The sequence below is a fragment of the Cinclus cinclus genome, unplaced genomic scaffold, assembly GCF_963662255.1.
Source record: "Cinclus cinclus unplaced genomic scaffold, bCinCin1.1 SCAFFOLD_51, whole genome shotgun sequence".
NCBI lineage: Eukaryota > Metazoa > Chordata > Aves > Passeriformes > Cinclidae > Cinclus > Cinclus cinclus.
Window position 1 is genome coordinate 846,942 of NW_026912196.1, and position 13,968 is coordinate 860,909.

Below are 13,968 nucleotides of genomic sequence, written 5' to 3' on the forward strand. Positions count from 1 at the left end.
ACTGGGGGGGGACATGGGGACAGTCCCCAAGGTCCCCTCAGGGGATGCTGTGGTGGGGGCGGGGGGGAGGGGGTGCAGGGTGGAGCAGCATCTTCAGGGGGATGTGGGGAGATGGAAATGGCTGGGAGTGACCCCAGAAATGTTTTCACCACCTCCTCCTGTAACATGTGGGCCGCCCCCTTCTTTGGGGTGCTGGTAACAAATTGGCAGATGGCGGTGACAAAAAGCGCAGGTGCCACCTCGGGGATTGCACAGAGAGAGGGTCCTGCAGCATGACCAAGACCCCCCTGACTGAGGGGCACCCCAGGGTGACAAAGGGGGGGGGGGGTCAGGGGTGTCCCCAAGGTGTGAGGGGAGCAGGTTTTATGGGGAAGTGTGGTTGGGGCGCAACAGAAATGCGTCCAGTCCTGCCGGTGTCCGGAGCACGAGGGGGACATGGCACCTGTTACCCTGTCACTGTGTCCCCCTGTCTCCCATCATCCACTGTACCCCACTGTCCCTTTTGCTGGGCAGCAAGGGGTGGTGGCACTCCTGGATGGGTGTCCAGGTGGATCTGCACTCACCTGCTATGGACAGAGTTGTCAAACGTGATGTGGGGACACTGGGTTGCACTGTCATTGGCATTTCACTGTCATTGTCACCATCACTGTCAGTGCCACTGCCATTTGTCACTGTTATTGTCACTGTCACTGTCCTTAGCACTGTCACTGTCACCATCACCATCACTGTCATAGCACTCACTGGCTGCTCCCCAGGGTCCGCAGAGGTACTGGGGAACAGCCAGGGGACAGATGGATAGATGTGGGACAGAAGGACATGAGTGAGACACCAGGAGAGACATAAGGCACACAAAAGGGACATGAGAAGATACCAGAAGGACACTCAGGGGACACTGGGACACTTGCGGACACTCACAATATCACTGAAGGTGTAGCAGTCGGGGATTTTCTGTTTTAGTAGCGTTTGGATGTTGATGGCCTTGAGCTGGAACTCCATGATGACACTGATCAGCCTGAGGGGACAAAAAACACTACAAGAGGCCTCAAAATCACTAAAAAATAAAATAGGAAAAAATCCACCTCAAAATCCCAAAGAAACCAATGCAAAAGGGAAAACTCCGCCGCAAAAAATCCCCAAAAAAGAGAACAAATCTGCCCATAAATCCCCAAAAAACCCTGTGAGTTCCCCAAGTTCAAAAAAAAACCTGGAAAAGGAAAAATTTGACCCCAAAAATCCCCCAGAAATTAAAATTCCACCCCAAAATCCTAAAAAAAAAAAAAGGAAAATTTCCACCCCAAAATCTCAAAAAATCCAATGCTAATGGAAAATTCCACCTGAAATCCCCAAAAACCTCAGGAGTTCCCAAAATAACAAAAAAAAAAAAAAACATTCTAGAAAAGGAAAAATTCTGCACCAAAATCCCCCAGAAAACATCAGGAAAGGGAAAACTTGGCCACAAAATCCCCAAAAATTACCCTGGGAAAGGGAAAATTTCATCCCATAATCCCACACAGGAATTCGGAAAAAGGGGTCGCAAATCCAACACTTGGATTTTAGGGATGGGAAACTTCCCTGGGTGGGACTTGTGGGATTTACCTGTGGAATTGGAGGGTGAAATTGCTGTCAGTGCAATCCAGCACCAGCAGCTGGGGGTCTCCAGGGTACACCCCCAGGCACTCTGTGGGCTTGGGACTGGGGTCAGGGAATGCTGAGAGCCCAGAAACCCTGGGACTTCCCAAATCCTGAATCACATATACTCCAGGACCATCCCAAACCTTGCACCTCAAACCCAAACCCCAAACCCCAAACCAAAACCCTACTCCTAAACCTCTTGGGACCATCCCAAATGCCTTTAGAGTATCCCAAATCTCAAATCCCAACCCTAACTCTAAAGCCCAAACCCCAAGTGTCCCCACCAGTGATGACGCTGGAGGCAATGTCGAAGGTGTCATTACCAGGGTCAATGTCCCCTGTGCGGAAGAAGTGCTGTGCCTGGTGCCATCTCTGGTGACACCTGCAGTGCCAGCATAGGGGTAGTGGCCCAGGGTCTTGTTGAGGACAGCCAGGTACTGTGGGGACAGGGAAACAGTGCTGGGGATAGCACTGGGGCACCTCAGCGTCCTCAAATCACACCAGTGTCCCAAATCACCTCCATAGGCTGAGGTCCTTCATGTCCCCAGATGACCACTGTGTCCCCAACTCTTCTAACCCCTTTCGGTGTCCGTGTGCCACCTTCTTGAGGACAAAGGCATGGGGTGGGAGGTGCTGGCCTGGCACAGCCCTCGGGGTGCCCAGTCCCCCTTGTCACTCCCACACCTGTGCATGTCCCTGTGCCAGGGCTGGCATGAACGGTAGCACCGGGCCAGGCACTGGCACAGACACCAACCAAAACGGCTTGCAACCAGCAGGGCCACCCATGGGGTGGGCACGGAGCCACCCCAGCCTGGCCCCACGCCTGGCCTGTCACTGCCATGCCCACCAGCATTGCCACACCATAGACTAATGTGTCCCCTGGCACTGCCGTGCTCGTGGTGGCATCTCCACGGGCATTCCAGCACCTGCGGCGGCACTTCCATGGCCATGTGTGCCTTGGTATCACCACACCCCTGGTGGCACCTCTATGACCACCTCATCCTGACACCCCTGATCACCACCCCCTGTGGATGACAGGGACACTGTGAGCACCTGCACCCTGTTCTGTCCCTTCAGTTACCCCCTTGTAGACATCTCTGCTGCCAGTGGCACAGGTGCCACCTGATGCCACCGTGTGGGACTTGTCCCAGTTATCGCCGATGGATAGACACCTGGTGCCACTGGGCAGGGATGATGTCCCCAGGGCTTGTGGCAGAGCAGGACCCACACTGGGAAGGCCACATCCGAGGCCACCAAACTGTACCCAGCAGGCAGGAGGGACACCGGTGAGAACATGGTGGTGCCGCAGGGGGGGTGGCAGGTGACGTGTGGGGCACATGTGGGCACAGGAACTCATGCATCACGGGCTGGGGCAGGTACCATGCTCCAAAATCATGTCCCCTGTCCCTGTGTCCTGTTCCGTGTCCTGTGCCATGCTCAAGGTCATGTCCTGTGTCCTATACCACACCCTGCACACTGTGTCATGTCCTATATGCCCCATGTCCCATGTTTCATGTCTTTAGTCCCATGTCCCATGAAACCCTTCACGCTGTGCCCCAGTCATGCCCAGGGCCCTACACCAAGCCCAATCTTGGCATCATGGCCCTGGGAACTGGGACTGGCACTGGGGCTGGAAGCCACCTGGGACAATGCCTGGCATCATGACACAGCAGCTGGAAACGTGGTGGGGACTGGGACTAGACCAATGGACACCGGGTCTGGGGCTGGGCACTGGAACTGGACACCAAACCAGGATCTATCTTAAGCCCCCATACTGGTCTGGCAGCACTGAGGTTACTGGGGATACTGGGAGCTACTGGAGGGGTACTGTGGGTGCTGACTGCTTCCCCCCCAGAACACGACGAGAGGAACCCCCGGGGGGGGGGGGGGGGGGGGGAGGTGGGGGGCAGGAGCCCCGAAAATGAGACACACGAGCTCCCAGTTCAGCAAGGTCACGGTGCGACAGCCCAGTCCCTGGCTCCTCCCCTGTCCCTGTCCCCTCCTCGGTCCCCAGGGCATGACACGGGGCTGTCCCTATCCCAGTCCCTGTCCCCATTCCCGGTCCTGTACTCCCGGTCCCTGTCCCCATTCCCTGTTTCCATTCTCGGTCCCTGTCCCCATTCCAGTCCCCATTCCAGTCCCCGTTCCCACTCCCGTTCCCGCTCCCGCTCCCATTCCCGTTCCCTCTCACCGCACGCCGCCGCCATCGCTCTGCCCACCGCTCCCGCCCTCACGTGACCAGGGAGAACCCCGCGCTGCTTCCGCACACCAATCACAGCGCGCGATCGCTCCAGATTTGCATAACCACGCCCTCTGCTCCGACACCGCCCACCACCGGCTGTAGCCGGGTCTAGGCGCAGTTTGCTCCCAGTTCCCTCCCAGTGCTCCCAGTAAGAGCGGTACTGGCAGGGAGAGCGCTCCCAGTTGCTTCTAGGTGCTGTCAGGATCGTTACCAGTGCTCCCAGTATCACTTCCCAGTGCCGCGCGGGGCGCAACCGCTTTGCAATCCCCCAGGGCGGAGCGCGGCTGCTTTTGCGCGTCGGCACCGGGCCGGGCCGGGCTGGGGGAGGAGGAGCGGAAGGAAGAAGAGTAGTGGAAGGAAGAGCAGCAGCAGAACCGAGCGGCTCACTCGCTCGCCCGCTCTAGGCCGCAGCTTCCCCGACTTCCCCGGCATCACCCCTCCCCCCGGAAGCCGCAGGTGAGCTGGGAGGGGGAGCTCGCCCCAAATCCATCGTGGGGAGGTCTCCTGGAGGTTTCTTTGTGGGGCAGGAGATGTTTGGATCTTGCAGGACCCCGAAGCTCAGCCGGAAATGCCCCGGGAGGGATCTTGGCGGGTCCCACATTGCGATCGCTCGTTCTGGCGGAGAGGGGGCGAGATCGGTTCTGGGGATATCCGGGAGAGCCGTGGGGGAATACGGGAACCCCGGAGCGGGGAGAGCGCAGAGGGGCGATCCCGGAGCCGGGGGACCCCCGGCAGCCTGGAGGGGTGTGGGAGGTTGGTGATAAGCGGCCCCAGGCTCTCTGAGGCTGAAAGGGGCACTGGCTTGTCCAGCTGAACTTGGCCCGCAGGAACATAAACCCAACGCGCTCAACCCTTCTTTTCCCCCAAAAATGGATTTCCCATTCCTAAACCTTGGCCCGATGGAGGATGAGGCCGTGAGGAAGAAGAACATGCCCCCGGAGCCCCAGGCAGGTGAGGAGGAAGTCCCTGCCCCTTTCACCCTCTGTCCTGCTCCATCTCCCAGCCCAGCACGGCCCCCGGCTGCAGGACAGCCCCGCTGCCGACGCCGTCCTGCCAGGGACGTGCTGGGGGGATCTCCTTCCCCCTCCCTCTGGAACAGAGGCAAATCCCATCTTCTCCTTGTCCTTCCCCCTCTAGACAAGGAGCTGAGGATGGAGACCAGGGAGGACAAATCCCTGCAGCAGAACCTTGTGGAAGAGGCTGTTTGGAGCAGCTCCATTGCACAGGAAACCAGCGAGGAGGAAAAGCCCGGGAGATCCCACATGAGGATGGGCTGCAAACACAGTTCTTGGGTATCCGAGGAGGAGAACCAGGGCCAAAGAACCGGACAGAGCTGCAGCCAGAGCTCAGAGCTGGGGTTCCATGAGCATCTTCATGATGCGGATAAGCCCCACAAGTGTTCAAATTGTGGGAAGAGCTTCAGCAAGAGATCCTCCCTGATCTGGCACTGGAGAATCCACATGGGGGAACGGCCCTATGAGTGTGGGGAGTGTGGAAAGAGCTTCAGTACGAGATTCAAACTGATCCGCCACCAGATGATCCACACTGGGGAGAGGCCCTATGAATGTGACATACGCAGGAAGAGGTTTCAGACCAGCTCCAATCTCGTCATGCATCAGCGGATTCACACAGAAGAGAGGCCCTTCCGCTGCCCTGACTGTGGGAAGGGCTTCAAATACAACTCCCGCCTTGTCTCCCACAGGCGCATCCACACTGGGGAGATGCCCTATGAGTGTGGGCAGTGTGGGAAGTGCTTCAGGACAAGCTCTGAACTGATTGTCCACCAAAGGATCCACACAGGGGAACAGCCCTATGAGTGTGATAAATGCAGCAAGAGGTTTCTGACCAGCTCCAGTCTCCTCCTGCACCAGCGCATTCACATAGAGGAGAGGCCCTTCTGCTGCCCCGACTACGGGAAGGGCTTCAGGCACAACTCCAACCTCGTCACCCACCGGCGCATCCACACTGGGGAGAGGCCCTATGAGTGTTCTGAGTGTGGGAAGAGCTTTTCACAGAGCTCTCACCTGACCAAACACCAATGGAGGCACCACTAAGGGAAGCCCTGCAAATCAAGTGCAGGAAGAGCTTCATGTGCTGCTCCAGCTCCATTCTCCATGGCAGGATCTGTGCTGGATGATGCCGAGTGACCCCTGGTGGGCAGAGCCCCGGTGATCCATGTTAGGAAGACACCTGGCTGGGCGGCTCTTCATCCTCCTGGCTTCCCTTGAGCACCTGGACATATCCACAGATCAACATCAGAAATCCATTGTGAAGAGCACGTTTGTCGACTTCTGACCCGAGAAAAATCTCACTCTTTGCATCTTCTGGTGGTATCAAGCAACACTGAATGGCCTTGGAGGTCTTCTCCAATAGAAATCCATCATTTTAATCCTTTCTGGCTCATGGGCATCTTCCACAGTCAAATGGGAACATATTGGGGCAAACCCCACAATTTTGGAGATGGTGGGGTGGAAACCCCTTCAAAAAGGGTTCTTCCCACCCAGCCAAGCATGTGGATGCTTTGCCAGCAGGGACACATAAATTCTTTTGTTTTGGCCTTGAAACAAAAAGGTTTCTGTTCATTCCTTTGAAAGCCCTGTAACTGGGGTGTCCTGGTTTGAAGGACAGGTGTTTGCCAAGGAAAGCAGAAGCTTCCCCTTGGACTGAAAGAAAATATGATTCTTCCGATTATTATAATTTCGGAATTAAGAGAGCTCTCAGGCAAAGATATGGGGGTAGGAATAACAGTTCTTTACTAGTATATTTAACAAGACAAACAAGAACAACAACAGCTATGAAATTACCCACAAACAGAACAGTAACTCAGTCCCAGTGTTTTTTGGCTGCAGGCACCTTTTCCCTGAGCTGCAGTTCCTGGTGCTGGGGGCGGGCGGCTCCCGCAGAGCTGCAGGAGGGCTGGGGGTGATGGCAGAGCTGTCCCAGGGGGAGAGAGAGATGGAGAGAGAGCCCTCTGCTCACGGTGTGGGTCCCGGTGCCCAGCAGAGTGCTGGATGGTGGTAGTTCACAGCGAGAAGACAGCCGGGCAGGGTCCGATGGTGGTTTCCCGACGCTGGGATGGGACACAGACGGCGATCGTCCTTCTCGTCCGAACTCCGCGGGGGAAATGGGCCGAGGCCCAGCCTTCCTCTTCCTCTTCTGGCTGTTTGAATCTCGCGGGGCTTGCTTCTTCCCTCCCGTCCCCTCCCCCTTGTCACCAGGGCCCAGTCAACAGGTATCTTAGCATGACAATGGGGAAAATTCCACAGAGGGAAAAAAAAAAAAGAAAGAACTAACCCTCAACATTATCCACCCCGAATTTTCCCCTACCATCATGCCAAATCAAATTAAAAATCTTCAAATTATAGACATCCATACAGTTACAGATACAGGCACAGTATTGTAGGTAGTTCACCCTAAAACAAGGTCTCCTTGGGGTATGCATCTGGTCTTTCCATCCCTTTGCATGATCCACCAGGTACACCCTGGCCCTTGAGCAAAAACCACCCCCCGAATTGGATTGTCTTTGCTGGAGGCAGGGTTCACCCAAACAGTTTTTCCTAGCATACCTCTCATATGCACCACTGGAACCTTGTCCCCATCTGGTGTTCTCAAGGGCTCAGACTGGGCAGGGCCTGCTCGATTAGTGGAACCTCGGGTGTTCACTAACCATGTGGCCTTTGGTAGATTAATCTCTCAGTTTTTGAAAGTCCCCCCACCCAGTGCCTTCAAGGTGGTTTTAAGCAGCCCATTGCACCGTTCCACTTTCCCAGCCGCTGGTGCGTGATAAGGAATGTGGTACACCCACTCGATGCCGTGTTCTCTGGCCCAGGTGCTTATGAGGCTGTTTTTGAAATGAGTCCCATTGTCTGACTCAATTCTCTCAGGGGTACCATGTCTCCAAAGGACTTGTTTTTCCAGGCCCAGGATGCTGTTGCGGGCAGTGGCATGAGGCACAGGGTAGGTCTCCAACCATCCAGTGGTGGCTTCTACCATGGTCAGCACGTAACGCTTGCCTTGGCGTGTCTGAGGCAGTGTGATGTAGTCAATCTGCCAGGCCTCCCCATACTTATATTTGGACCACCGCCCCCCATACCAGAGGGGCTTCACTCGCTTGGCTTGCTTGATGGCAGCACACATCTCATAGTCATGGATAACCTGGGAAATACTGTCCATGGTGAGATCCACCCCTCTATCTCATACCCACTTATAGGTAGCATCTCTGCCTTGGTGACCTGAGGCATCGTGGGCCCATCGAGCCAGGAACAACTCTCCTTTGTGTTGCCAGTCTAAGTCTATCTGTGACACCTCTATCCTTGCAGCCTGATCTACTTGCTCATTGTGTTGGTGCTCCTCATTAGCCCGACTCTTGGGGACATGGGCATCTACATGATGGACCTTTACGGGTAGCTTCTCTACCCGACTGGCAATGTCTTTCCACTCATCAGCAGCCCAGATTGGCTTTCCCCTACGTTGCCAGTTAGCTTTTTTCCATCTTTCCAGCCAGCCCCACAGAGCATTGGCTACCATCCATGAATCAGTGTAAAGGTAAAGCTTTGGCCACTTCTCTCTTTCAGCAATGTCCAGGGCCAGCTGAACAGCTTTGAGTTCAGCAAGTTGACTTGATCCACCTTCTCCTTCAGTAGCTTGTGCAACCTGTCGTGTGGGGCTCCATACGGCTGCTTTCCACTTCCGGTTCATCCCCACGATGCGACAGGAACCGTCAGTGAAAAGAGCGTAGCGAGTTTCATCTGCTGGCAGTTGGTTGTATGGCGGGGCTTCATCAGCCCGGGTCACTTGTTCTTGCTCCTCTTCATCGGCAAGACCAAAATTTTCACCTTCTGGCCAGTTTGTAATTATTTCCAAAATCCCAGGGCGATTTGGGTTTCCGATATGGGCGCGCTGTGTGATGAGGGCAATCCACTTGCTCCATGTGGCATCGGTGGCGTGGTGGGTAGAGGGGACCTTCCCTTTAAACATCCACTCCAGCACTGGTAGTCGGGGTGCCAGGAGGAGCTGTGCTTCTGTGCCAATCACTTCTGAGGCAGCTTGAACTCCTTCATAAGCAGCCAAGATCTCCTTCTCTGTTGGGGTGTAGTTGGCTTCAGATCCTCTGTAACTTCGGCTCCAGAATCCCAGAGGTCGGCCTCGGGTCTCACCAGGTACCTTCTGCCAAAGGCTCCAGGACAAGCCCTTGTTCCCGGCTGCAGAGTAGAACACATTCTTCACCTCTGGTCCCGTCCTGACTGGGCCGAGGGCTACAGCATGAGCGATCTCCTGCTTGATCTGGGCAAAGGCTTGCTGCTGCTCAGGGCCCCAGTGGAATTCGTTCTTCTTCCGGGTGACCAGGTAGAGAGGGCTCACGATCTGGCTGTACTCAGGAATGTGCATTCTCCAAAAGCCTATGGCACCTAGGAAAGCTTGTGTTTCCTTCTTGTTGGTTGGTGGAGACATCGCGGTGATCTTATTGATGACCTCAGTGGGGATTTGGCGCCGCCCGTCTTGCCACTTTACTCCCAGGAACTGGATCTCTCGGGCAGGACCTTTGACTTTGCTCCTCTTGATGGCAAAACCGGCTCCCAGCAGAATCTGGATGATCTTTTCTCCTTTCTCAAATACTTCCATTGCCGTGTTCCCCCACACAATGATGTCATCAATGTATTGCAGATGTTCTGGAGCTTCACCCTTTTCCAGTGCAGCCTGGATCAGTCCATGGCAGATGGTGGGGCTGTGTTTCCACCCCTGGGGCAGTCGGTTCCAGGTGTACTGCACGCCCCTCCAGGTGAAAGCAAACTGAGGCCTGCACTCTGCTGCCAGAGGAATGGAGAAAAATGCATTGGCAATGTCAATGGTGGCGTACCACTTTGCTGCCTTGGACTCCAGCGCGTACTGGAGTTCCAGCATGTCCGGCACGGCAGCGCTCAGCGGTGGAGTCACTTCATTCAATGCACGATAGTCCACAGTCAATCTCCATTCTCCATCAGACTTGCGCACAGGCCAGATGGGGCTGTTGAAGGGTGAGTGGGTTCTGCTGACCACCCCTTGGCCCTCCAGCTCACGGATCATCTTGTGGATGGGGATCACGGCATCTCGATTTGTCCTGTACTGCCGGTGGTGCACTGTGGAGGTGGCAATTGGCACTTGCTGCTCCTTCACCTTCAGGAGTCCCACTACAGATGGGTTCTCTGACAGTCCAAGCAAGGTGTTCAATTGCTTAATGTTTTCTGCCTCTACAGCAGCTATTCCAAAAGCCCACCTGAGTCCCTTTGGGTCTTTGTAATAGCCATTCCTCAGGAAGTCTATGCCTAGAATACACGGTGCCTCTGGGCCAGTCACAATTGGATGCTTCTGCCACTCTTTCCCAGTCAGGCTCACCTCAGCCTCCAGCAAAGTCAATTCCTGTGATCCCCCTGTCACCCCAGCAATAGAAACAGGCTCTTCCCCCACATGTTCTGATGGTATTAGGGTGACCTGTGAACCAGTATCAACTAAGGCCCTATGTTTTTGTGGCTCTGATGTGCCAGGCCATCGGATCCACACCGTCCAAAAGACCCAGTTTTCCCGTGCCTCTCCCTGGCTAGAGGCAGGGCCCCTCTAGCACTGGTTATTATTTCCTTCCTGGGCATACATGTTGGAGGTTCCCTCAAGGGGATCTGACAAATCATCCTCCCTTTTGTAATACCCTGCATCTTGGTTATGGGAAGTTGAGGCTACCTTCACTTTAGTGGAGCTCCTTTGGTTAGTGTTTCCCTCCTTGAGTTGACGCACCCGTGCTGCCAGGGCAGAAGTGGGTTTCCCATCCCACCTCCTCATGTCTTCCCCATGGTCATGCAGAAAGAACCACAGGTCAGCTCGTGGGGTGTATCCTCTCTCCTTAGCTGGGGGACGTTGGGCTCTAACTCTGGGATCTGTGACTCGCACTGGTGCTGCATTGACCTTCCTCATCTCCTCCCTCACCCCTCTTATCTCCTCCTTGAACTCCTATCTGAGTTCCCTAATCACGGCAGAGACCTGAGCCTGCATTGGGCCATTCATTATACTCTCAAAATTTCTGAGCTTATCGGCAACAGAACCCACTGTCTCGTGGTTGGTGTCAGCATTAATGGCTGCAATGAATGTGGTGTATTGAGATGGCCCCAGGTGTGCCAGATTCCACAACATCTGCCCTGTGCACCTGACCTTGTCGGGGTCATTGTCGTTGTCCACCCGTCCCAAAGAGTACTTCCAGTATTGCTACTTCTCTCAGCTGTTGGATCCCCTCCTCAGCGGTTTTCCAGCACATTCTATGGTGGTGCTCCTGCATTCTCTCTCTATGGACAAACCTCTCTCTTACACTCATTAAAAGCCGCTCCCAGAGGGAAAGGGGGCCTCGTTCCCTTACGAATATGTGATCCACACCTGAGTCCTGGGTTAGGGGTCCCAAATTCCTTGCCTCAGTACCATCCAGCTGCACACCTGTACCCATAAGGTCCCAGACCCGCAGTAACCACGTTGTAAAAGCCTCACGGCCCCTTCGTACAACATCCTTACGGAGATTATGGAGACTCTCGTATGACAGGGACTCTGTGACGATCTCAACCTCTGGCTCCCCTGCTGGTTGTGAGGGCCCTGCTTTCTGATCATTATTATCTAGGTGCTTTGTTTTCACCTTAGACTTTCTAGTTTCCACGGGGGCAACTGCTGCTGGCTGTGAGTGCCCTTGCAGTTCAGCTGGAGCCTGGAGAGATGTAACATTTGTGGGTTCCACTGCTGCACCATCAGGTTCTCCCTCTTTAAGGCAGAGGGAGAGTTTCTCAAGAGCTGGGGAAAGGTACTCCTTCAGCATTTGGCCCATCTCCTTCACTAGAAACCCCACCCACTCTGGATGGTTCCTTTCTGAGGTGAGCTCTGGGGCAGAATCAGGCTCAGGGGCAACATCCTTAACCTCTGGGGCAGAATCCTTAGTCTCTGGGGCAGAATCCTTAGTCTCTGGGGCAGGGGCAGAGTCAGGCTCTGGGACAGAATCCTTAGTCTCTGGGGGAGAATCCTTAGTCTCTGGGGCAGGGGCAGGGTCAGGCTCTGGGGCAGAGTCCTTAGTCTCTGGGGCAGAGCCAGGCTCTGGGGCAGGGCCAGGCTCTGGGGCAGGATCCCTATTCCTTGGGGGACGTATCAGGGTTGTCATCCAAGTCAATCTCCCCTCATCTCGGAATGTTAAATAGAACAGGTTTACAAGGCCTATTAGCAATGTCAGCCACTGTATGATATCATTACTGCTTAGAAGAGATTTGAACCCCTCAAAAGCTGGTGGAGCAGACCCAAAAAACTGTGTAAGGGGTTGGGACAAAATTTTCCCTGGTGTCATATCCTCACAGTATGTACCATTATTAAAGTAGCCCCAAAAACATACAGTTAGAGTGTGATAGCTCCGAATCCATGTGCCCACCTTCCAGAGGAAGTTAAAAATCCATTAATTTCTCACGTTATCAGCCCACAAAAGGAACTGGATAATAGTTACAGCAGCCTGAGTTATAGGACCCATGTTCAAGTAAGGGATTGCAAATGGGAGAGATAGAGCTGTGGCCACATGGAGCCCAAACCACGGTAAGCTGGACAACATGATGCCACCTAACACAAAACTGAGGTAACTCAAGAACTGTTATTCCTTTTTCACCCTTTTCTCTCAATGCCCTCGGGCCTCACGTTGGGCGCCAAAATCTGTCCTGGTTTGAAGGACAGGTGTTTGCCAAGGAAAGCAGAAGCTTCCCCTTGGACTGAAAGAAAATATGATTCTTCCGATTATTATAATTTCGGAATTAAGAGAGCTCTCAGGCAAAGATATGGGGGTAGGAATAACAGTTCTTTACTAGTATATTTAACAAGACAAACAAGAACAACAACAGCTATGAAATTACCCACAAACAGAACAGTAACTCAGTCCCAGTGTTTTTTGGCTGCAGGCACCTTTTCCCTGAGCTGCAGTTCCCGGTGCTGGGGGCGGGCGGCTCCCGCAGAGCTGCAGGAGGGCTGGGGGTGATGGCAGAGCTGTCCCAGGGGGAGAGAGAGATGGAGAGAGAGCTCTCCGCTCACGGTGTCGGTCGCGGTGCTCAGCAGAGTGCTGGATGGTGGTAGTTCACAGCGAGAAGACAGCCGGGCAGGGTCCGATGGTGGTTTCCCGACGCTGGGATGGGACACAGACGGCGATCGTCCTTCTCGTCCGAACTCCGCGGGGGAAATGGGCCGAGGCCCAGCCTTCCTCTTCCTCTTCTGGCTGTTTGAATCTCGCGGGGCTTGGTTCTTCCCTCCTGTCCCCTCCCCCTTGTCACCAGGGCCCAGTCAACAGGTATCTTAGCATGACAATGGGGAAAATTGCACAGAGGGAAAAAAAAAATAGAAAGAACTAACCCTCAACATGGGGTTAAAATAAAATGTTGAAGTAAGGCATGGATGGGGACATGTGGCGGACAAGGACATGGGTGAGGTCATGGATGGGGACGTGAGGGGACACAGCCTTTCATGGAGACATAGACATGGATGGGGACACAGACCTAGCTGGGGACATGAAGGTACATGGACATGGGTGGGGACACGAACTGGGACAGCATCAATGCCACCAGCACCTTCATCTCAGCCATGGCAAAGCACTGCCTAATGCAGTTCCTGCCACCACATTCCCACCATCACTGCTGCAGTATCCCAGCTGAATGTCACCATCCACCAGGGCGGGAGGGTTGTCGACAAGTTGTTGTCCGGGCTTGTTCAGTTGGTGACAAGGGGTGTGGAAGCAAGTGACAGCCACCACAGTGTACCAGGACCCTCAGGGGAGCCCAACCACCTCTGAGGACAGCGCAAATGTCAGTGCCACCAGCAGTGTCCCATGCAGGGTGTCACCAGTGGTGTCCTAGTGGCAGTGTCCCCACAGGTGTGGCAATGTTGTCCCCTGCTGTGTGTCCTGGTGGCACTGTGTCCCTTCCCCTCCATTTGTCCTCATCCTCCACTGTGGCCATTACCTCTGTGTGTCCCTGTCCCCTTCCATGTGCCCCCATGTCTCCTCCTATGTTCCTGTCCTCCACCCCTGGTGGGGCCTGATACTCCAAGGTCCCCAGCCCATGTCCTGCAGA

At 54.7% G+C, this 13,968-nt stretch overlaps 1 protein-coding gene across 2 annotated transcripts; it reads left to right on the forward strand.

Moving 5' to 3' along the window:
- The first annotated feature begins 3,971 nt into the window (after positions 1–3,971).
- Positions 3,972–6,641, forward strand: LOC134057576 (zinc finger protein 239-like). 2 transcript variants are annotated; one of them, XM_062514562.1, is made up of 3 exons: positions 3,972–4,330; positions 4,685–4,825; positions 5,012–6,641. In XM_062514562.1, exons 2-3 carry the CDS (start codon positions 4,744–4,746, stop codon positions 5,926–5,928), a joined length of 999 nt encoding a protein of 332 aa, XP_062370546.1. In that variant the 5' UTR covers positions 3,972–4,330; positions 4,685–4,743; the 3' UTR covers positions 5,929–6,641. The 2 variants fall into 2 exon arrangements, with proteins under 2 accessions (XP_062370546.1, XP_062370545.1); XM_062514561.1 differs by having other exon boundaries at positions 3,972–4,825.
- The last annotated feature ends 7,327 nt before the right edge of the window (positions 6,642–13,968 follow it).

Excerpts from the sequence above, each read along its gene's own strand:
- LOC134057576 (XM_062514561.1), top strand. The coding sequence starts at position 4,744 with ATGGATTTCCCATTCCTAAACCTTGGCCCGATGGAGGATGAGGCCGTG. Across the intron at positions 4,826-5,011 it reads GCCCCCGGAGCCCCAGGCAG|ACAAGGAGCTGAGGATGGAG; the intron begins GTGAGGAGGAAG and ends TTCCCCCTCTAG.